The 24,815-nt window shown below is 39.7% G+C and overlaps 1 protein-coding gene across 1 annotated transcript in view; it reads right to left on the bottom strand.

Annotated features, from left to right (window-relative positions):
• The window catches only part of LOC137191753 (A disintegrin and metalloproteinase with thrombospondin motifs 16), a 60,059-nt gene extending 35,585 nt beyond the window's left edge, over positions 1–24,474 (bottom strand). The window contains exons 1-8 of the mRNA XM_067602114.1: positions 23,858–24,474; positions 23,605–23,692; positions 20,370–20,728; positions 8,098–8,455; positions 5,283–5,485; positions 3,200–3,283; positions 2,131–2,290; positions 238–343 (exon numbers count right to left, since the gene is read on the bottom strand). Coding sequence (XP_067458215.1) covers positions 238–343; positions 2,131–2,290; positions 3,200–3,283; positions 5,283–5,485; positions 8,098–8,455; positions 20,370–20,728; positions 23,605–23,692; positions 23,858–23,947 — 1,448 coding nt within the window. The 5' untranslated portion in view covers positions 23,948–24,474. The remainder of the gene's footprint in view (positions 1–237; positions 344–2,130; positions 2,291–3,199; positions 3,284–5,282; positions 5,486–8,097; positions 8,456–20,369; positions 20,729–23,604; positions 23,693–23,857) is intronic.
• Between the last annotated feature and the right edge of the window lie 341 nt (positions 24,475–24,815).

Below are 24,815 nucleotides of genomic sequence, written 5' to 3'. Positions count from 1 at the left end.
AAAACATATTTTGTTGCCCATGGTCAAATCATGTTCTAATGCATATCACATGTCAAATGTGCATAACAAGAATGCAGCAATTGATAAACACATCTTGGTCTGTTTTCATTACATTCTTTTGATTTCTTTGCAAGGGTTGCAAAATTTATCACGGTGGGTATATGAACACAAACATATTTACCAGTCACATTTTTAAGCATTTCTTTTTGTCATTATGATAGGGATGGAAACCCTTACTTGTGTCCAGATTCATGGGCAATGGTGAATGCCAGACCCAGGCCTGTGTCTTCATTAATAGTGCAGCTCCGGTATTTGCTGCACATCCCACTAATTGGAGCAAAACCTGCAAAACCAGCGATGGAGTTTCACAATTTTGCATCCTACAGCAATTATTTCATTAGCCATAATACAGTCAGATCAAACAAAACAGGAACTACCAAGAGTTTGAGTTATAATGACCACTGTCAAGCTGCAGTTGTGGATTGCATGCATTAGAAATATCAAACACACCATAACTGGATTAAAGTCCCTCCATATGTTAAAATATGGGACTCAGTGGGAACATTCCCAGATCCCCCTGTGACCTTTCACTCCACTTTAACACAGTCTGTCTCTGTCTTCACTTCTCTCATATCTCCCATTCTCTATTAAACTCCCTTTTACTATTCAGCTCCCTTTATGCCTCTCTGTGTCCACTATCCTTCTGTCTCTCCTCCTCACACACATAGACACACACACGGCACCCCTGGCTCGGAATCAAAAAGGGTAATGCCCATGAGGGCCTCCCTTAATGTTTTCGTCTCAGTGTCTCAGGGAGAATTTAGCCTTGTGTTTTGTTATTTTATGACTGAAAGTCATTCGCTATAGGGTGCAATACCCCTTAAGTAAAGTTCTCACGTACATAACTAAAGTGAATAATGATATTAAACATGAGCAGGCAGATTGACTGTGAGAACTGCCATTTAGTTTCTTTTTGTGTCAGGAGAGAGGTAGATCATTGATATTACATGGTGGTTTTGAAATATGGAGGAAAACATTGAGGCATAGAGCTGTAACTGTTATGCAAATAAACTGTGTTATATACTGACTGGTAGCGCCAATGGTCATTTTGCCTCGCACCTTTGGGATTCAGTCAGAACTCACTCTTTTTTGACTACACACACACACACACACACACACACACACACACACACACACACACACACACCTTTGAACTTGATTAGGCTAATGCTAGCCTCAACACTTTGAAGTCAAAACTAAAGTCTGGGGTTTAAAGGTAGTGTGTGTGTGTTTGTGTGTGTGTGTGTGTGTGTGTGTGTGTGTGTGTGTGTGTGTGTGTGTGTGTGTGTGTGTGTACGTGTGTGTGTGTTTGTGTGTGTGTCACTGCATCTCTGTGGGACACAAAATGGAAGTTTTTTCTCACAGTGTGGAAGACTACAATGTGTTAGCATGGTCATTACCGCAAACAAGCTGTTGTTAGTTTGTTAGATGGTGTACACTCACAAAGAAGTTTGCATATGTGTGTGTACAGCAGTTGAGCTTACAGATAATGGCTAAAGAGCACTTAGATTATGCTTTACGTTTTCAGAAGAGGAGTTGGAGTCAAGCTCCAGATTAATTAATCAAATTGCCCTCTCTGCTCATTTCTCTGTTTTCTTTCAAAACTGTAATGGTTTTTCTTTTTACCCTATCTGCTGTTCAACTTTGTATTTACAACATGTACAGTGGGTGATACTGTGGGGCTGAAAAGATCTGAAAGCCATAGATCTTTCCAACATCTGGTTTGGCTGGTGTGACCAGGGTCACACCGTGTGACAGAGGACAGGGACATCTTCCCAGAGAAAGACAGAGAGGAACAGACAGAGACAGAGAGAGATAATGACATTATTTCTATTAAGAGCAAGACACACACAAAGAAAAAGAGAAGAAGACAAATGGCATGTATGTGACTTTATCCAAATGAGTCAGTGTTAGGAAAAGCAGTCATACTCTCTCATTTCTCATTGTTTCAACATTTGGATCAGTTCTTGACACTGCATTTGAAGAGAATCCTTTGTAATATCCCAAATTACACTTGAAGGCATGTTTTTTCAAGAGTGCAGTGATATCAAGGGAAAGTTAAAGATGTACCAAGAGTGTCACAGGGTTCATTCTTCCAAGAGCAGATGTCGAGTCCCGTGAGGAGGATGGCGTGGTCGTGGCGTCGGCCCTCTCTGCCTCCCAGAGTGGACTGCCAATGGCAGAAACTGTTCAGTGTGTGGTCTGCATGGTGGTTTATCACCAAACCATCCTGTGAGATAAAGGAGATAGAAGTAAGGAGGAGAGACAATTGGGTCTTCATGAAGGGAAAATGCAAGAATGAAATTATAAAGATCAATTATGTAAGAGTTACAATCAAAATATGTGTCCTTCTATGCTGGTATGAATTACTTTCCATTTACATTTAATTGCATGTGTGACCTTGTATAACATTTTCAGTGTAATATTTGTGTTAAGCATTGAAGTGCATGCAATAAAAGAAATGTAATTCCTTATCTGTTAAATTTTGGATTACCAGATGTATGTGTTAGTTAAAGGAAACATGATGACATGAGAATGGACTCTGATACTGGGCAGACTAAATTCAGCAACATCTTTGGCATTTTTGGCATTCCTCCCACTGATAATTACCTCTTAAGGAAGACTGAAATCTATTAACATCACAGGTGGATAGAAACCAGAATCTGTTCTCCTCAACCTGCTTGACTCTTTGACAGTAACCCACCTGTTTCTCTCTCTCTCTCTCTTTCTCTCCCTCTCCTTCTCTTTTACTCATGCTGTCTTTCCATCACCTGCACTCCATGAGAATTTCCCTCCTAAATCTGGCAGAGATGCAAGGAAATGTATACCCTATAATTAACCACTGTAAAAGTCCTTATTAGTCAGGACGACCTCGGGAAACTCTCAGAGACCTAGAAGTTCTCGACCTTCAGGCAAAAAAAAAAAAAAAAGAGAAAACTTTTTTTCCTTTTTTTTTACACTGTTCTTGGGCTTAGAGTCCCTTCACTTGTATGAATTCCTTCTTTATGTAACAAAATTTTAAAGCCTAAATCTCCAGAAACCAATCTTAAATTGTACCTTACCAATGCCATTAGTTATAGCATTTGCTGTTTGAGAGGCTGGGCTTTTGAATACGAGGATTTCACCTCACACCGCTCACCTGCTCTTCATCCAGAAGCACGAGGCCCACTATCACTATGTTGATGTTCCCCCCTATTGTACCATCTTTAAAGAGACTGGAGACCTGGAAGACACATAAACAATCATTATTACATCTTATTAATCATATCGCAAAATGCTTTCATTTGACTACGATCCATTTATCAGACAGAAAAAAAGAATAGTGACATTGGCAACAGTTAAAGGATTGTCAAGGACGTCTTCCTGCTGATTACAGGCACAGTAGTTTATTTCCAACTTGATTCCTCATTTTCTTGATAAACATAATGTTTGGAGTCGAGGAGTCGAGCATATATCACTTTTGAAGATGCATTTTTCAGGGAGGTGTGGAATTTAGAGTGGCTTAGTGAAGTCTTAGTTAGGCTTAGTTACTCTATCTTCAGACATGCAGAAGCAGTCATTAAAATCTTTAAACAGCAGACACACCTCTGCAAAAAATATTTAGACGTGTATCTCATTAGTCTCTTGCTTAATCTACTATGTTGTTTTATGTGTTCTATAACTCCCTATTACACACTGTAGCATCTTGTTGTCAGCTGATGGTCTGATGATCTTTTCTTAATCCTGAATACAGGGAGCCAATTAAGTTATGTAACTGGTGTATAGTTATATAAAATCCTGACATGAATGACTATCTTACACTACGTTTTGATGTCAAAACTGTTATGTTGTTCACATTTTTCTACCTTATGCTGAATTTAAAAACGAGACCTGAGACTTACTGTTAGATATGTTAGATTTGGCTTTTTGGGCCTTTTTTCTGTATTTTTTGACTACATAGACTTACAAAATAGTGAGATTTGTATCAAATGTATGAAGACAACACACCTTGACGTTCCTATAGAAATAACTCACAAACCCCTTTTGATGGTATCGCTGAGGTATGACAGCCACAACTGCTGTTTCCAATTCAGCTTCTTGTACTCACATGGATATCTGACCATCAATCACAATAGTTTGGGCTTTGAAAATGGACTCTTGATCTTTTGCTCTTGTTCGCTCTATGTCTTCCTCTCAGGCCCTGTGAATACCTCAGGTGCCACTCGCTAAGCCATTTTTTCTCTTTGGGAAAACTCTCATTCATTCCTTATGTTTCTGATGTTTGGTCTTCCTCCACACTGACTCATGAGTAGACACACGGCTGTGGTTTGTTACCGAATTTAAGCGAAAACTCTGAGGTCAAAGAGGCAATCAAAACCACTTACTGTACTTAAACTGAGATCTGCTGGAACACCAGTGTTTGACAGAGTTTCAGGCTTGCACTCTTCAACAGATACAGTGAACCACAGCGTTTTCACTGCCTCATAATAGAAACAATCACACCAGTTTCCACAGAGCTTCAGTGTTTTATGTTTTTTGATATTGGTAATTACAAAATGTTTCTCAGGTCTTTCCATTCTGCCGCGAAGTAAACATAAATCTATGCAAACTCTGGAGCAGTGTATCAGATTAATTTTCAACAAATATCAAATACCCCTTCTAAACCCATGGGAGCTCACAGGTGGGGTAGTGGGTTGGCTGTTTTCTGTGAAACTCCACACTGTATTTAGGTGACTCCTCTAAGGCGGGCTGTGACTGGTCAAACTTGGTTTCTACTAGAGGGAACTATGTTTTCAAAATAGATGGATTATCTTTGGATTTGTCAGTCAGTCATTAAGTAGCAAAACAAGCGTGATGGAATTTGCTTGCAGATCAGCTGAGAGGGATGGGACGGGGGGGACACTGCGAGCACTGCAGCGATGATCTCACCCAGGTATCAGTTTCATGTTTTTAGATGTACTCTGTCTGATAAGTGAGAATAGAAGACAGGGGTGTCAAGTCACTAAACCTCAAGATATGGCAAACTCCAAATGAATTTATCTATGGCTTCCAAATAAATGTTTGCCTTTACATGATGCGTGACAAAACATAAGACAGCATTTCTGAAGTCAAGGTAAAGTCTGGCATGTGTGACATTCCTAGATCACATTTGTTATTCAAAAAAAAAAAAAAAGAAATCAATAGATTTATATATTTTTTAGCTTCTATGATCTTCTAACTACTTATAATTAGGTTTCCCTCACCATATTAAGCACAGTAAGAACATATGTGGTAATGTTCTCATGGCCGTGGTTGTCCATCATCTTTCTGTCCACCACAACCAGCGTCTCCACGTTGAGCTTTTGATTGACCTGATTCTTCAACAGCACTGCCCTTTTGTTTCTGGGAATGAACTTGTACTCATCTGGAAGCATAAAGAAATCCTCTGCTGGAGGTTTGGGCATGTCTGGAAGAAGCAATGGAGAGAGATAAAGGGAGTTAGTATTAATTAACATTAAAGTTTGAAGCAAAATTATGTGGTAGCTATTGAACAGACTGAATGAATCATTAAGAAAATCACTATGGCTGCAGAGTCGATATAATTGAGTGGTAATGGGGGTTGTAAGTGATTGATGAAAGAAAAAACAATAGTGCACATAATAACCATTTAATAGCAGTTATGATGTCCATTACAAATATACAACCCTTCCTTCCCACAGCTGATTATACTGTATGTTGCGAAAGATTTAAAATGGAACTATAGCCACTAGCTAAATGGCAACCTTTCCCTGTGAGTGTTAACCAGCGATCCTGGCAAGTAGCTGACAACCATTCGGGATGATTAACTATTCTCTTATTTTCATGACCTGATGTCATGGATAAACTGCAAATTGAGCTTTTTTCTGTTGTTGACTCTGGCACTTGCAGTGTTATGCTACCATTAGTATAGTGTAAAACCACAGTATGTCATGTATTGCACATTAGCAGCAGCTACAGCAAGTGAAATTTTCTCTAAATGCAACAACAGGGTACAGTGAATGGAGGATTTATGCGCTAAAAGTAAATTTAGCTGTTGGTGTAATCATGAAGAAAATGTCATGTTCTGCAGATGTCACACAATGTCAGATTATTGTGGACAAAGGCCATTTCTTTATGAATCATGAGATGTAAAAGCAAGTAATGTATGAATGAACATACCTTAGTTTCAAACATTGTTGTACACCTTGATAATAAATGTAATCCTGATTTGTGCCTAATATTATATCAGTGTGTTATAGAAAGGAGAAGCTGTATTATAAAAACATTGACATACATTAAAATTAATTCACAATACAATCTTATAGTGATAGTGAAAACTTGATAAGTGATAAGTTTTCACTATAAGATTGTATTGTATGTGTTAAGTGTATATATAACTCAGACAAACACTTAATCACACACTTAATCACTTTATCTTAACAGCAAATGCATTAACTCTTCTTTTCAATCTGGGAAAAAAGCACCTTCTCACATCGATATTCACTGACATGAGGTCAATTATACAAGGCAGTCAAAGCAAAGCACAGGCTAAAACCATTGCAACTTTTAATGTTATCGCCTCAAATCTCCATCTCCATGTTTTCGGGTTATCAAAACTTTCACCTATCACTGCCTGGCTGCGATAAACTATAAAGGCTCGAAAGTTTGCTTATATAGGCGGAAAGCAGGTGAGCGACCAAAGTGCCTTTTTGACTAAAACATGGCACAGGTGTTCATTGATGTCATCCTATGGGAATGTAAACATCAGTGTGTTTTCACAGGGGACAGACAGCTGGGGTTCTGCAGGGTAATGGCGGTGGTACCAGTCCAATCCCTGCTCTCTTGGAAATGACCCCTGTGATATCGGCAATGTTAACTGATCTCGAGATAATTTCTTAAGTGCAAACATTCGTCACAGTCTAAAGTGAATATAAAACATTTCCCTTAACCTTTCAAAGGTTATGTCACTGATGAAGTCAACCAAAAACTGTCAAAATAAATTGAGATAATATTGCTCAGAGGAAACCTTTGTCATCATGTGAAATACAAGTTCGTTTTCCAAGGAAATCCATCAAAAAATATTAACAAGGACACAATGATTTCCATTACACAGTTGCAAAATTCTCAGTGAAATTTTGACTGCCAAATATAAAACATTCCCAATTTTTTAAAAAAAAGCTGCATTACACAACATGTGTTGTTTTTCTCTTTAACACATTGGGGGCTAACGATGTGTTAAGAATCACACGTTAACACAGACTCTGTTACTTATGTGGTGTTACACTGTAAAATGAGGCACCACTGTGTTGTCCTAACTGCATCAGTACTGTAAGTGCTTTTAAATATTTTAAATGCTCTTATACGGTAATATTGGCATATACTGCAATAAAATAGAAATGGTGTGATGTCTCTGTGTTACCAACTTCCTTCAACCCTGGGAGGTCAGCTGCTAACAGAGTTAACTGAAAACGTCAACAAACAGAATTACAATGGTATGAAAATCTTTTTCTTTCCTGTATGATACAATAATTCCTCAAATTGTGGCTTAACCTCTCTGAGTTCAAACCCCTAATTTAGTTATATCTGGAAATTTAAGAATGGCAGTGCCTAAGATGTGCAATGTGAAAGACATATCTATAGGTGGGAACTTCCTTATTTAAGTGTCAAATGTTAACCAATGACTACATGACATTTTTCTGAAAAAAAAAATGTATAGAACAAAATAGTAACATAATCTAATTTAGTGAGTTAAAGTAAAAATAGAATCCAATGTTAAATACCCCTTAGGTGGGACAATATGGGTGAGTGAGTTTAACGCCATTGTAAAATATTACTGGGATGTTCAAGCATGTAAAGAGACATGCTATCAGTGCAAAAAGAAAAAGGCTTATACAGTATTTTTTATGTCCTGAGACTGAAAAACACTCCCAAATGATATTTACAGGGAGAGTAATTGCAGAAATGTTTAACACATTTCAACATGAAGAGTCGGTATATGACAGTGCAGTTTGTAGTAATGCTGCTACATGTGGTTTAGAATGAGAAATTGCCCTTACATACATTTCTTCCGTCTCCCGCAGAAGTGTTGCCTCTGCTTCTCCCCATGTCTGTAGTCATCATCGTGGCGATGGGCGTTGTGGTGTTGGCCATTGACTGTGTTGGAAGTTGGGTACATCTGTGAGTCTGTGGATCTCTTGGTGACAAAGTGTCTGTATGATTTGTGAGGAGTTGAATCTGTGGATCTCTTCTGAAGCGCCCGAGGCTCATGACCTCTCTGCTCGGTTGGGGAGTCCCTGTCACTCTTGTAGAGAATGTGCGGCTGGTGACTGGAAGGTGCTGTGAAGTTCTCTCTCTGGGCGAAGCTATGGGACACGGGTCTCAGGAAGTAGTCCGCGTCCTGCGTTCGGATCAAACCTGACTAGAGGCAAAACAGTTCCGTTAGCTTTACAGCAGTGGTACTTAAACCTATGTAGCATGGGCAAATCTGTTTTTGCACTCATGTTAACTTGTATGTACTTAAGCCAGATGGGGACCCAAAAGAAACATATACTCTCATCTACAGTATCAGGTACAAAAAAAAGAGTTTTGCAAAAGTTTGTAATGTTAACTTTCATTTTAACGTCAATTTACTTAGCCTTTATTCAAGCTGCTAGTAATAAAATATTCAAAAATGGCCTGCATAGTATATTTTGTTGAATATGTCCAACACCTCAAACCTTCTCTACCTCTCAAAGTAGCCTAAGGGGGTTCAGTCATAAATCACAAATGGACAAAACAATAACCTTCTCGAGCTATCCGTTTAGCCTCCCAATTTGTCTCTGTCAGCAATTAGTTGAGATTCAACTCCTGGGTCACTGCGAACCTGACCCACTTAAACCCCTGTGTGCCTCAATTACTGACCGTGTTTCCTCATGTTCAACATCTGTTTTGCTGTTTGGGGTCAGACGTTATCTCAGCAAAATCTAAATAAGACTCAGTCAGATTGAAAGAGTTGGAGCTGTTTAAAACTAAAGAGCTGGTGTGAGGATGAAAGGACGGGGCATCTCTCTTATGCTCACATCACTTCAACTTCAAATATTCCCACAGATATCTAGTAAACAAATGTGGTCTCAGAAGTATCATGTGAATATGACATTTGTAAAGAGTCATTTTTAAAAATAAGTTCTTATCTGTTATGAATCTTTCTCACTCTTTGGAACTGCTGTTATGGAGGACAATGCTAAAGAACTGGTCCCATTAGTGCCTTATATCATTTCCATTTTAGGAGATAAGTTATAGGACAGCACATTGTAAATCTCTAAAAGTTCACCAAAGGATTACTTCAGTTGGCCTTATTCTCTCTCTATCTCAGTCTGTCTCTGTCTCTCTACCAAGGAGACAGACACATTTTCAGTTTTCATATTCCATTTTCAATAAACTGCTGTCAGCACAGCCGCTTCAGACACTTAGAGATTGCTTTCTCTTGCTCTCTGCCTCTCTCTTTGTCTCTCTTACTCTCTCCAAACACGCACCACATTTGTGTTGACAGTCAGCTGGCACGTAGTGTTTGGACTGTAACTGCGCTTGGCAGTAATAGCGGTTTCCCTAAAATACGTTTAATTGACTACAGTCTCCTTTTTTTTTTCACTGTGAGCTGCGAGTGGAATGTGAGGTCCTTCGTCACCGCAGCTAGTCCGCTGGCTGACAGAAACAGCCTGCCACAGTGGCAGTGGTGAGGTTGTGGCTGGCCTGTGATGATTGTATATGAATATTGTATGTGTGTGTGAGAGAAAGAGAATGTGTACAGACAGTGTAAATCTGCCTCAACACAGTACAAGATGGATGAAAGATAGCCAGAGGGACAGAAACTGTACATGAGCGACTAAATGTGTATGTCTACAAATATGTGCATTCAAGTTGGTGAATGCACACAAATGAGTCAATCATGCTAATGCAGAGTTATATTGGTGATGTGTTTGATGGTGCTATAATGATCCTCAGTACTGATTTTCCCCATTTCATCACCATTTACTAACTCGAGTTTCTCACTCTGCCAGCGCATCAACCACAGATCAGGAAACCAGTGAAAAAGAGTCCTTGGAAAATGCTGTGACTGTATAAAGCACTGAATTTGAAAATGATGAACTCAGAATACAGGCCAGTACAGATGTGTAAGCTGCTGTGACCACAATGACTCCACAGTTTACAGCTTTCATCACATATTGTGGCAAAAGAAAGTTCATGCATTTATCCACTATTGGTCCTACAGCAGCCAAATTGGCTTCTTATTCTCTTTCATATGTTGTAAAAATATTTTTAAAAAAAACAAAACTCAGATCTATAACAGAAAAACAAGAACAAAGAGATTTAAAAAGTGTAACCTAAACTATGCATACATGTGTTTTACTCCTGAAGATGTCATTGTTGTTCAAATCCCACTCTTTAAGTTTTATGCGCTCACCACGAGCCAGTAGGAGAGCAGTTGTTTGTTTGCAGGTGTTTCTGTGTCAGATAATGATCATTTCCCAGCGTACAGTAACTGGTGTTTCACAGACAAAAGATAACTACAAACAGAGACGGAGAAACATATTTGTTGACATATTTACAGCCGGAAACACACCTTTATGGACCACTACTTATTGAGAAGATTACACTCTTTTTCTTTTTAAAAAACACAAAACAAAAAAAAAACGGATGCTTCATAATGAAGTCCTCACGTCTCAGACAGTGTGCATGTATTGCCACATCCACAACTCAGCAGCACTGTCATTTCTATTCTCTGTGCTAAAAACCCCAATAAGCTAGAGCTGTGGTTTTCCTAACAATCCAATGCAATGAGACGGCGCTGACTATGAACGATTGACCCTGATAAAACACTCCAGTTTGACTTGGGAAACAAGACAGAGGAGGGTGGGGAATCAATTATTGAGAAAACTAGAGAGAGAGAGGGAGAGAGACGCTTGTTAATGCATCACCAGCTTCTGTAGCTCGCCTGCCAACGGTCAAGAAATAATCCTTGCCGGGAACCCCTGCCAGGACCATTGGTTGCAATCACATGTGACAACCGGTGCGTGATCCTGTCATCCACGTGGCACCCGCCCCGGCGCTGTGTAATCACAGACGATTGTCATAATTTGGTTCCAAGTCACGGTGAGGCCTCTGACCTGAACCGCGCTGCTGTCAACCTTCAAAACTTCACATGCTAAGTATTTATGCTGTCCGTTCGGGTTGTTGGGGCATTAGTGTGCAGCTAAATCAGCTCTCCTGGGAAAACGGGTGCCGTGTGATACACAGTAGACAGCAGACGTTTGATGCTTTCGCAGGAGGAGAATAATGAGGAAAATCTGGGTTTTACTTTTTTTTTTTTTTTTTGTTATTTTTGGTCAACTCATTCTGACAGCAGCAATAGGAGAGATAAAGGAGAGGAAATCCATGATGGAAAAAGACAATCATAAGATTTACACCTGCAGCCTGTCTTACCAGCAGCAACATTGGACTGGACTGCTTACTTAGGAATTGCAATAGAAACTGCCATATTCTGATATATATTAAAGAGCAGGCTGGAGTTGACAAGGTCTTAAACAAGAACTACCTGCTCACATCTGTGAATAAACTACATACTGCCAACTCTCCCTTAAACATGTAGTTAGTTATTTCCAAACACGTCATTCACTGTTGTTTGTATTTGAACGCTACCCTATACTATTCAGAGCAGTATGTAGACATGTATGCAGCCAACAATTCAAAGTAGAATTAAAAAAAGGTAGTAAATTGAAAAACGATGCAGCAGCTGCAAAGCCTTTCAAACTTGAGGCACGTCAACAAGTGTGAGCTTCATGATAGCTACAACTGCATGTCGTGGTGACTCTCTGACTGCAACTTCTGTCTCTTCCTTGTCAGCACCACATGCACATGTTACAGCACATTCTACAGTTTCTATATCCAGGATGGCCTTTTTTTCCAACATTGGTGCTGAGGTTTTTGTTTGTTTTGCTGTCATCACATTGGTGCAAAATAGATCCACTGGCAGTGTTATACGATCTGTCAAAATATATTTTTATATAACACAACTGTCCCCCAGCAAAATAATTGATTCATGGTAAACACTATATAAGCTTATTTCCAACCACAACTCTTGATGTATGTAAGTCAATTACTGATTACACTTTCCATGCATTATAACTGTCAGTTCTATATAACTGCAAATTCATTTTTTACAACTTTTTATCTTCTCAAATTCCTGGTTCCTTATTAAACTTGTTGTCAGATTGGAGTTTTTCATTATTTTATCTGTAGGCTAGTTAATTGTGGGTTCTTCACATTTAAATATTTTCAAAACCCTTTTGTTGCAAAACAGAGTAAGAGAATCTACTACTGGTATGGCTTGTATTTGCATCTCTGTCATAACAAGAACCACGTGTCACTCTCTACACATCGTCTTGGTCTGCTATCACACTGACTGAATAGACTGTTTCTCCTCAAGAAAGATCTATGTTTCTTATTGTTTAATGAATTCTGCATTTGTGTCTTTGTCCTATGCTGAAGAAATTTAGTCCAGATGTTGATGTTGTATCACGCATTTAACTTGTGTTGGTAGATTCTTTGTTCTTTCTAAAACATACACATTTTATATTTAGGACATGCTTTCATTTGAAGACACAGACCAGACTGTCTGAATGCAAAATATTTCTGCCTTAAAATAAGCAGCCTGCATCCTCTACTTTGTCTTGCTAAGCATAACAACCAACAGACTACACAGAAAAATCTTTTTATGATGTCTTTAGCCTGTAAACACTCATACAGTCTTTAAGCTTAAGCATGGCCTTAAACAAAACAACAAGCATTTGCTACTTCCTCTAAGTGTGTGTATATGCAAGCCACTATGTTAAGAGATTAGGTCACACTAGTGACTTTCCTAAATAGCCAAAGTCATCAGATTACACACTGCGCTGTACGAGGTGCAAATAGCAGTCATAAAATGCTGAAACACTACTTGGGAGGGCGCAAACAGCTGGACTCTATGGAGTCAGACGCATCCAGACAAGCAGCGACAGGAATGAAGGGGGGGGCGGGAAAAAACTGTAGAAAAACGGAACTGAGGGGGGAAGCATTCAGTGCATTACAAGGTGCACCTGACTGTGTGTGCAGTATATGGTTCTCTTTGGCTCATTTCAACTTGCTCTTTCTTATGGGATAGAGACCAAATACTTGTTACAATAGTTTATTTTACATTTATGACTGATGTTTGTGGTCAAAGTGTGCTTTTCAACTCAGTCCAAGGGAATGAAAATACTATATCAAAGAGTTTAATACAGTAACTAAGAAAAATAATCAGATCTACTTATTAACCACCCCTGGTTTTATGTATTGTAACCAAAAGCAAGTGGAGAAGTTGCCATCACTGTTTTATTCCTCAATAACATTGCAACAAATAACTTAAACCTTCCAAACAACCCCTCTTTTGACAGACCAAAGTACAGCAGTAATTCTTTACAGTGCTTACTGCATGCAAACTGGTTCCATGGCGCCTGCATTTCAAACAGTTGAAGGCAAGGATTCAAACTCTGGCTCACTGTTGAAAGGGCTTATTGGAAAATGAGAATTATACTCTGACAACACACTTCAGCATAAGACACAATTCTTTAATCAATTAGCAATTTCACTTCAAGCCATGCTTTAGTCATGTGTTGGCTTGCTGTCCACATTACACCAACTGGAGGTCTATCAACATACGTTCCAAACTGACTTAAGTAACAATCCTTCAAGATCATTTAAATGATCTTACATGTTTTGAAAATTGATTATAGCAACCTGTCAAGACCACACCGCATGCAAAGCTTCATCACATCAATAGACATCTCTCATATATTCTTGGAAATCCCAGAGGTGGGACGAGTGTGCAGCATTCTATTATACTACTTCAAGCCCTGGGGCAAGAAACACGCCCGTCCTTTTACAAGAGGAAAACACAAGATCTCAAAGTGATTTGTAGTGGGAGGACATTTAACATTTCCTTTTGGTACAAAAGGAATGTGTGTTTTAGAAGATTGAGTGAAATTAGATTATATGAACAGATATAGATGTAGGTGAAGCTCAGTGATAATGATGTACATTTAGAAGCAAAAATAGGCAGAAATAGAGCTAGAAGGCTTTTCCTTTAAAGTTAGAGTGACTGATGGTTATGTAATAATTATAGAGGCAAATTTCTATGAGATTAAATGGAATCTACAAAAACTCCTAGTTGTAAAGTAGTAAAGATATGAAATTCTCCTTCATAGTACTCGATGAGCTGTTTTTAAAATTACAATGCCTTAGAGCAATGCAATTAAGCAATATAAGATGCTGTTGTAACTGGCATGGCAACCAAAACTATGTTTATGTGTGCAAATAATATGTTGTGTGAAATATGCTACTGATGAGATTAACCATTTCTAGCATGTGGTGGCAGGATAGACTACTCTCCAAGTAACTGAGCTGTAAAAATTAAGTTACAGACTACCAGGACTGAAGCCAGACAGACTCTGTGTGGATTATGTACAACCCCTAAATTGGTCATCCCCTGCTAATTTTAGAATTTGGCCAGATTTCTGCCAGATTCATTGTGTTTTAACATGTATTTTGATGGGGGTCACGACATCTGATTGATTGCCTGAACTATCAATTATCTGGCTCCTGGACGAGCGGTTGGATTTCTGTCCAGTCAGAAAATCTGGTCAACTGTCTTGAAGTTTGAGCAATTCCAAGGTCCGATTTCCCACATGGCTGCTGTCAAAAGATCTTTTTTAAACTACAGTGAGCTTGTTTCAATATTATTGGAGTAACCACTAGTACATGTTATGGCTAAAAGTGTAGTCTTGACTGAGACTGCTGAGATATAAAACTGAACTTTGCTGCGAACAGACAGATCATATTGTCTGCATCTTCCAGCCATCTGTGGCTCCATTTTTTTTCTTACTTTCCATCATAGTAGAATTGCACAAAGTAATGTTACCTTTCTCTCACTTTGTCAACATTGTTGAGGTTGTGGTCGTCTTGTTTGAATAAACTTTACTGGAATCGTCACTTGACAAGGACTTCTGTGCTTATGTTCAGTGTAAGCACCCAAGTCTCAGGTTCTGGGCATGCAGAAAGGTCAATTAAAATGTGTAGTGTGAGTTAACACAATGTACGAGCCACAGTGGTGCTTCAAGCTAAATGCTAACTTAAGCATGCTCACAATGACGATGCTAACATGGTGATGTTAAGCAGGTTAAGCAGGTACTGTGTCCACCACTTAGTGTTAGCATGCTAAAAATCACAACAGATATCATATATGGGGGAAAATAATGACTCATGGTGTCAGAGTTAAACAATGCCTGCATGGCACTCCACTAACCCCTCAACACCCTCACCTCCATAAAAGCCAGAAAAAACTAAAGCGGATTACGCTGTAGCATAAAGTCGACACAGAGACGGACCTGCTTTATGATCTCCCCTTCCACATGTGTGTCACTGTGCAGAGTTTCAAACAGTGGAGTCAGTGGGACTGGCCTGCCTCTTTTATTCCACCAATTTCTTGCTTGTAAGTAAGAGATTTTTATGGTTGAACTCCCTACTGTCATCAAAGCCAGCCTAACCACTATAAGGGCTGCCAGTGGAGGGGAGTTGAAAAGACAATTTATACATAGGCTTTACAAGGTAACACTCCATACAAGAGGGTTTTCAGCACTTCAAAATGCCACAGAGGAAACAAAATGCCACAGAGGGAACAATGACTCTTACAGCCTTCATCTTTACATCTTTCGCTTTTACATTCCCTCTGTCTTTCTCTCTTTATCTCTGCCTCCATCAGGCAGCCTGAGAAAAAAACTAACAGAAGGACAGAATGTGTGAGTCACTGAATGCAGATGAATAATGTAAAATCCTTTTTGTGAAGGATGACTATAAAAGCATTCATGTTCACAACAAAAAATCAACTCCAAATCCAAATCCAAAATCTAATTAAAAAGTATTTTTTCTATAGAGCTGTCAAAGTGAACACGATAATAACATGTTAACGCAAATTTGTTTTAATGCTACTAATTTTTTTGGACGCCATTAACGCAGGTTCTGTTATGGGGATTTAGATTGTAAGTCTACACCCTGGAGCACAGGGTGGCGGTAATGTACCAATAAGCTGGATGCCAACTGCCGTAAAACAAGAAGAAGAAGAAGAAGAAGAAGAAGAAACAACCCTGCCTCACCTGTAGTTTAGCCCTCTAACATTGTTAGATGGCAACTAGCAAGACACAATGGATAAAGAAAAAGGTATTTTGAATAGCAAGTTCAGCTTCAAGGCCCTGTCAGATGGATCAGTCGACAAGACCAAAGTTATTTGTAGTTACTGTCAATGTGAACTGAGTTACCACCAGAGTTTATCTAGTCCTAAATACCATTTGTTAGCTAAGCACACAGCTAATGCTAATGCAGGCAGCCTTGTTGGCCCCGAACCATCCCACTTGCAGCAAACCACATTTGATAGTGTGTGAGGGAAACCCATGGACAAACCTACAAGCAGCAAGCTTTCAACAGCAATAACTAAATGTGTGGCTATAGCTTGCAGGCCAGTTAATATTGTGGAGGACAAGGGTCTGCTTGAAATAATTCAGATCACATCCAACGACTGGCCTTGAATTGCCATTGAGAGCCACCACCGCATCGAAGGTACACAACCTGGATGACCAAAGAGCGAAAGTAATTTTCTCCCTTTCCACTGTTTCCTGCTTTATTTATTGATTGTTTTACTTTGTATTATCCTGTTTATCCCATAGCACAAGGGGATGTTTTTATGAGCCTTTATTTTTCCCATGTGAGGTTGGACACAATTACATTGTGTGATTTGCTTTTGAAGTGAGGGATCCAGGGAGTGATCCTTAATCAGTACTAAGTAATGGAAAATTTAGCTGGCCAATGTGCCCATCTGTTGCCTGTTGAGCTTGAGTTTGCCATAAGTTATGATTCGAGCATATTTTAAAAAAGCTAAATGCTGTACCTGTGAGTGTTCCTGACAATTCATTTCTTTGGTTTGTGTTGTTAATTGAATTTCATGAATACATGCAGACATTTGCATAAAAAAAACATATCTTGTCCACTCCCTTGTTGATAAGAGTATTAACACTTGAAAAATGTCCCTTTATGGTAAATTTTGAACAGATAAAAAAATGTGCAATTAATTTGCGATTAATCGTGATTAACTACACAAAGTCGCTTGACAGCCCTAATTTTATACTATTAAAGAAATCAAAAATTTACAACAACCAATAAAATTTAAAAAAATGACCAACATTGACTAAGTACTCTCTGACTGATGAAAAGACAGCTGCTGACAACATCATAAATCCTATACGTGATGTCTATATCAGGTTCAATTCTGAAAACATAATTGCCTCATCAAGCAACATTTCTCAGACAATGGGAGAGCAAATAAGAGTAATGGAATGGTCTCACCTAAGTGGTATCATGGTGCAGTTGGAGGCCAGGTGCTCTCACTGATACAGCTATTGGTTTGGGTCCCTTTGGTCAATATTTACCTGCTTCCTTCCAAATAGGAACCTGACCAAAGTGCAAGGTCTCATGGGTGGCTTAGTGAACTTTGTTACCAAGTTATGATCAGAACACACAAAACATATGTGTGCTCCAACATGTGAATTTACAGTAAGTGCATGCCAGAAACAAAAATACACTACACATATTACACTACATTTAAAGATAGAAATGTATCTACATTATAAAAATATACTGCTGCAATATATATATATGAATCATAATTTAAATTAATATAGGAAATTAGGAATGAAAGTAAAAGTATATTTTATATTCTGTAACATATTTTATTCATATTATAATGGTGAAAAACAGAACATAATGAGACATTTTGGTCTTTTAAAAAAATGTTAACTGCCTATCTTTAGCTTTCCCCATGAGTCTAAATACCTTTGTCCTGCTGGTATAGTTTTGCAGTTTCCTGATTCACATAAGAAAAAGTCAAATTCCCAATGATGCACTGACCCCGTCCATCCTAGCCAGCCTCAGTCGTGAGAACCACATTTACAGTCTCTGCAACCCTGGACCTTTTGGCTGAATCTTTTATTGGGCTCTGGTCTGAAATGCAGACACACATGGACAGACACTCACACACACACACAGGAGAAGAAGTATCCCTGGAGATGTGCCATTCTGTCTGTAGTTTTAGAGGGCAATTCTCAGACGCAGCAGAGATCCTCCACAATGAAAATATAAACAGCAAACCGGCAAAGACAGGCCTGGAATTTATTATAATTAAAAACACCAAAAAGTCATGCTAAAGTGAAATGTGGTCATACTGGAGACTGGAAGCTGAATGACTAAATTTCGTTTTCTCTTCTGCTGTACCAAGATCCTTAAACTTGAGCTTAAATGACCACTGGGCTGATTGTCCTCAAGACACAATCCCCTCTTTCATGCTAGGAGCAGCAGGATTGCACACATTTAAGTGCTAATAAGTAACATTACAGGAGTTCTCTGCCTACTGCCCAGTTACTGCACTCTGGTGATTGTTGAGTTCTAAATGAATATCTGTGTATGCAAGTTCAAGACTGCAAGGATTACGTATGTATTCATAAGGTCCTTTGTTCTCTTGTCCAGGCTGCTAAGAGGGCTAGTATAACACTTGGGGTCTTAGGTGGGGCTGCTTCACTTAGGCATACTTAATGTCATTCTCACAGTGAAGTTCCCTTTATATTCATGCAGCAGAGGAGGACCACCAAGGCAAAACATTGAAATTTGGCCAGCTTTCTCCACAGAACACAAACAAGTCCAGGGGTAGTAATTACAATTTGTCAATGTAGCAATATTAGTCTACATATTATAATAATGACTTCTAGCCAGGACAAGTTGGATAAATAGCCAGAAAAGGGCTAGAAAAACCGAAATTCCCCTTAATGACCACAGAAAACATACAAAACTAGTCTTTGACTCACACACGCTTCAGTCCAACCTCACAAAAAAAAACAAAAAACAAACAAAAAACACCCTGTCTTAATCATTTCAACACCAATAACTCTGCTCAGTTTTGGAATTGGATATCAGCTTATTAGCTGTGTAGCTTTTTACTATGACGTACTATATCATGCTAATTTTAACATTACTTAAATTGCCAAGTTAGCTTGCTACCCAGTTGCCATCCATTCACATGCTAGCACCCCACCCTTCCCTATGAGACAATTCAGTTCTATTAAATTTTCAATAATTTGCTCTTTGCACACAGTCAGCTTCCTACTTTGATGCCAGTTGTGCTTGAACTGCAAAGATTATTGTTTGTGAGTTGAGAACTAAATAAATAAACATGCAAAATCTGCCACCTACATAATGAAATATTGAATTAAATGTCATGTCCATATACTGTACATCATACGTCAGCCATGAAAGTTGGTCAAACAGTATTCTGTATGCTAAATAAGACGATGAAACACCACCAAAACATTGATTTGACATCTTTGGCATGGATGTGTTCTTGGGATTTTCCTGGCTTTCGATTAAACGTTCTGTGGTGTTCACAGACTTGACTTTTCCATTCATTAGTTATTCATTAGCTGATTTAGGCAAACATGGAATGATCTGCAACTAATGATGCAGGGCAGATTGAAGGAAGGAACTTCTGTGCATGACTTGCCAATTTAGCCAGTGGTAAGTACATTTTCTGACCAGACCGGCCAGACAACGCACTAAGTGTGCTGTGTGAAAGCCAGCTACACAGAACTGACTGCTCGTTGACTGTGTATGTGTCAAAGAAAAAGCCAGTGTCTTGTGGTTTTATCTAGACCTAGTCGCAGATTTTTCACTCAAATAAAGCTCAGTCTCTTGCCTCTTTCTCCTACTTTCATCCTTCCCTACTACCTCAGTCTTTCATTTGGCTCAGTGTCTGATTGGCATCTGGTGTCTAATATCTTCTAACCCAAAATTACAGTACATGTTATGTATTAAGCTTAATTCAGTGTTTTCTAAACTTTGAGTAGAAACCCAAAAAGGGTCATGGGCCTCTCTCTTTCTCTCTCTCTGGGTTTCAGCATAACAAGAACACTAATGTTGTGTTTATATTATCAGCAGTCCCAGGATGAGCCAAATTTCTTACATTTGGCTCCCAGGCTTAGTGAGTGTAATTACTCAGTTGGTACATCAATCCAAATGCTGCCAAAATTAAAATACAATAAAAATGTCCAACAATCTGTACTTACTTTCACATTAACTAACCCTGGAGTCTTTTTCATTGATGCAAACAAACACACATCCGACTCATCTACTCCCTCCTTCTCATCCAAACCCTCCCGCAACCCGACTCTGGCCATGTTCAGACTCACCATCCCCATGCATGTGGACAGCGCCACCGAAGAATTGACCCTTGACCTTAGTGACCCCTGGTAAAAGCAGAAGTCGTCCTGGTAGTAGGCCCTCAGGCTCTTGGTGCCGTTCTTTCCCAGGATCTGGATGGTGAAGCCAGGTGCAATCAAGCTCTCCGAGGCCTCCCTGAGCTCCAAGTGGAAGTCCTGCCCCAAGCCACTTAGCCGGAAGTGGACTGTTTCACTGCTGCCATCAGTGATTGGTGAGACTGTATCTGGGCTTAGGGATCTGCGTCGCCGTCTGCGCTGGTGGTGGGCAATTTCATGAGAGATGTACACACCTTGGTGGTTGACCTCATATGGAGATACAATTTCATATTCTGGACAGAAAGAGAGATGAAGACAGTGAGAGGATAACATTGAAAGACTGAATTTAAATGCAATGAGACGTTATGGCGAGAGAAAAATGAGTGAAATACATAAAATGGGGAAAAGGATCCAGTTTAAACACAGACTCCTTCAATATAGATATTAAATATATTGAGAAGTAAAGGGAGAGAATGTTGAGAGAAAGCTTTGATACTAGATGTCACGGACTATATTTTGATGTAACTTGGCAAAAACAAAACACTTTGTCATTGTGGTCAGTCCTTACTAATTTGATCTGTCAACAACATTTACTGTGATATAGTGAGCACTGTGTCAGCTGCTACCTTGGTTGCATCATGGACCGAATAAAAACTACAACCTCTTCCCTCTTCCTTTGTAAATTCTCTCTGACCTGCCTCATATACTTTTGCTGGCAGGGTCAAGAAAGAGTTACAAGAAAAGGAAGGGTTTTAGACAATTCCAACACAGCCCCTTCAGCGGAGAATGAATCATGTTTGACTTAGTGTTTTACTACAGTTTTTACTACAGCTCAGGCTGGGTAACTGCAGGTCATAAAGGGAGATGGTGGCAGGTCACAGGCCTGGCCTTTTAGATCAGTTAAATGTCTAATGGCGATGTGGCCACAGAAAATAACAGGCTTTCCTCCAAAGATCAAAAAAGTAGCTGACTTCTTGAGCTGCTCCAAAATTGGTTTTCCAGAAGAAATCATAATAGTAGACACCGCCAATAATAAGAATGGGCTGAACTAATGTATAGTAAGTAGGACATCCTGCATTTGAAGCGTGTCATTGTCTTTAGGGTTTTGGAGATTGTGTCTCTTACAAGGAGAAAAAACGGTGTAAAATGTAACAAAATGTTTTAAAACTGAATTATTTTCTCTGCAACTGATGCTTGGAGAAACATTATCAACCTGTAGGTTATATAGAGTTTTCGCAGTAACTTTTCTTGCTATGGTGATAGCAGGTGCCTGATCCTGTAAGCTATCGCATACCTTGAAACTTTACATTCCTGATACACTTTAGTTCTATGAGTAACCAATAAGCAAACAAACAGCTTCATTGTTGATTTTAGTACAGTGTTGTAATGAGTGTTGCAAATGTGGTCAGTCTTTCCATGGGAAAGTGATACGTGGTCAGTTTATCAGCTGAAAGTGCACAGAAATAACAGCAACGTTGGACTTACAGTCAACAAGAGCCAGTCTCAGTTACTGTACAGTATGACCCGCTTTAGCAAGCCCAAATAATGAGTAAATATAGCACAGAGACAGACACGTTATGGCAGTGGGAGAAACACGCAGGGTGACAGACAGTGTGTCATCATTGGCAGTGTGAGTGCCTGAGGTCTGAACTTGGGTATTTGGTGCATCTTGAGGTTGACTTAAAGCCCCTACCCACATAACATGACATATGCTTATTAGTGGATGCATTTATTTAAAGCGCCTTGCATTACCATGACATGGGTGGCCACAGTGGGAAGCACATCGCAAACTCTTGAAGTGTTTGCGCAGTGGTCTAGCCACTGAGCTGCAGGACTGCAAAGAGCAAACAGATACTTCCAAAGTCTCAAGCCTTTTCTGTGGAGACACCAGAGCACTTAGGCAAAACCAGAAAATGGTCTTCCTCTATCTTTGTCGCTTTGTCCACCTCCCCCTCATCACACACACACACACACACACACACACACACACACACACACACATACACATTTACACCTAGTCAACTCTGTTTGTCCTGCCCTAACTCAAAAACCAGCTGCAGTGACCCATGTCTGACAGTATACAAACAAAGAGTCTGCGGGAACAGAGCACACACACGCACACCTATCTTGTCTGATGGACTGAGACAAGATCCTGCGGTGGTTAGTTTGTTGGTTTAGTGATTCCTGAGTGCCATTAGTACTGATAGGAGGTCTAACCAATGGGTACCTCGGCTTAGATTTAACAAAAGGTTGAACATGTGACCTCTTTCCCGACCCATTCAAACATAGCTGCATCAATGTTAAACACATTAACACTGGGCAATAGCTGTTAAGGTACTAGCTGTGATGATCTGAAACAGAAGTCATAAGGGCTTCCCCCTCTCTTCTGCTTCAGATCATCTCCACATGTGCCCGGCGAGAGGAGTTTTGATGTTTGATTATTTGTCTATGTATCTGCTTTTCATGGTAACTAAAAAAACACAACAACAACATAAAAAGGATGAAGGAGAATGCACAGCCAAAGCAGCTGCTGACTCAGCACACCACATGGGGTTAGATCGACAAAACAAAGACCAGATGAGAGTCTCTTGCTTCCTGCTTGCACTAATTACTGATTCATCTAAGCGGCTATAAGAAGACATCAGTGCATACTTGTTAAATGCTTTGGTGACACCCATGTGTTTTAAAAATCTAACTGAAAGGAGACTTTTTTGTGTGTGGTTTTAATGGTTATCAAAGACATACTGGTACTTTTCTTTTAATCACTTATTATTCAAGGGTTCCATAGACCAATAATGCCATAAAACACTCCAAACAGGTATAATTAACCTTTGCAAAATTAAACAATTCCTTATTTTACTTTACTGTGAAAACCAATTTCAGCTGTGCTGCTGCAGAAGACAGTGATGGCTCTGTGTCAGGGTGCAGGGCGCCCCCCAGCGGTGACGAGAGGCAGAACTGCGTGCAGGTGAGCGCTGTTTGATGCTGCCTGGCTGACAGAGGGATGATGCAGTACGTGGATGGCTTTATCTTATATCTTATATCTTATTGCGCCGAAAATAAAAACATAAACCGGTACCACACTAAAACCTGCCTCATTGCTATCATCATAGCTTCAGAAACACTGATGCAATCTGCCAGACATTTTTAATAAGTGCTCACTACTTACCTGTATGTTGAGGTAAATTGAGAGATTGGAGAAGAGCCGATGCGCCTTGCGACTCAGTCCTGTCAGCATCATTATTTAAAAGCAGGCTCTGTAAGAAAGGAAATATAAATGTGACTGGGTTTGTGTTGCTATCCCGCAAATTATCACGGAAAATGATCCTAACTCGGCACTTTGTCGTGGGAAGTGTTGACAACTTTATGAGCTCTGCATGCATGTGCTTACAGGCGCAGCGGAGATAATGCAACTGACTTACTTTGCTCAGTGTGAACAAGCAAAACAGATGGAAAAAGAACAACGCTTGGGTCCAGTTTCTCCATTCTGCACAAATCCGTAGGAAAGCCATGTCTCTGGATCACCTTGACTCAAAAAAAAAAAAAAAAAAGTGAAGCCTTAAATGACACGGACACTTGTCCCAAGAGCTCAAATAAACAAGCAGTCCAACCAGCAGCAGATCTGCGGGACTAGTTGTGATGAATGAAGCATCAAAGACTTTCAGATGCAGGCTTCTTCAGTTGTGCCACTTTGGTCTCCATTCATTTCCAAGCGCAGTATCCCGACGAATCGCTTGAACTCAAGTCCTCTCTCCCGGCAAGTCATTTTCCTTTTTTTCCACTCAGACAGTCCGACCAGTATCCAACGTCTCTCTCTCTCTCTCTCTCTCTCTCTCTCTCTCTCTCTCTCTCTCTCTCTCTCCTTCTCTTTCTCTCTCAAGCACAATGTGCCGCTCCCTCTCTCTCTACCCAGTGACCCCCGCGGACCATTTTGACTCCCACTAAAATCATGTGATTGTCTTAAATAGGCCGTGTCTCGTCTTGGCAATAGCAGACTTCTATGCAAGTCGCACTGTCCCAATCTGTTTCCCCCCGGAGCTTTGCCGAGGGAGCACTGAAGGCACAAGGCGTTTGAGGACTGTCTATGTGTTTTGAGGAGGGGGTGTGGGGTGAAGGGTTGGTAAATACAGCCTGTAGCCAATCACATATGACACCTGTGCTGAGAGAAGGGGTTTGTGTCCATCTCTCAGGTTTCAGGAGATGTGTGTGAGAGAAACAGAGTCAGTCTGTGATAAAGAGAAGAAAGAAGGTACAATGTTCTTTTAGATTGCAGGGCGATGAAGTGACAAATTACATGTACTGTGAGCAGAATGCAATAACAACTTTTTTGTTATGTTTGCTCCACATCAAACCACTGATGATGCATTTCAAAGTATTAAA

The sequence above is a fragment of the Thunnus thynnus genome, chromosome 10 (assembly GCF_963924715.1).
Source record: "Thunnus thynnus chromosome 10, fThuThy2.1, whole genome shotgun sequence".
Taxonomy (NCBI): domain Eukaryota; kingdom Metazoa; phylum Chordata; class Actinopteri; order Scombriformes; family Scombridae; genus Thunnus; species Thunnus thynnus.
This window is presented reverse-complemented; position numbering and strand designations above follow the sequence as displayed.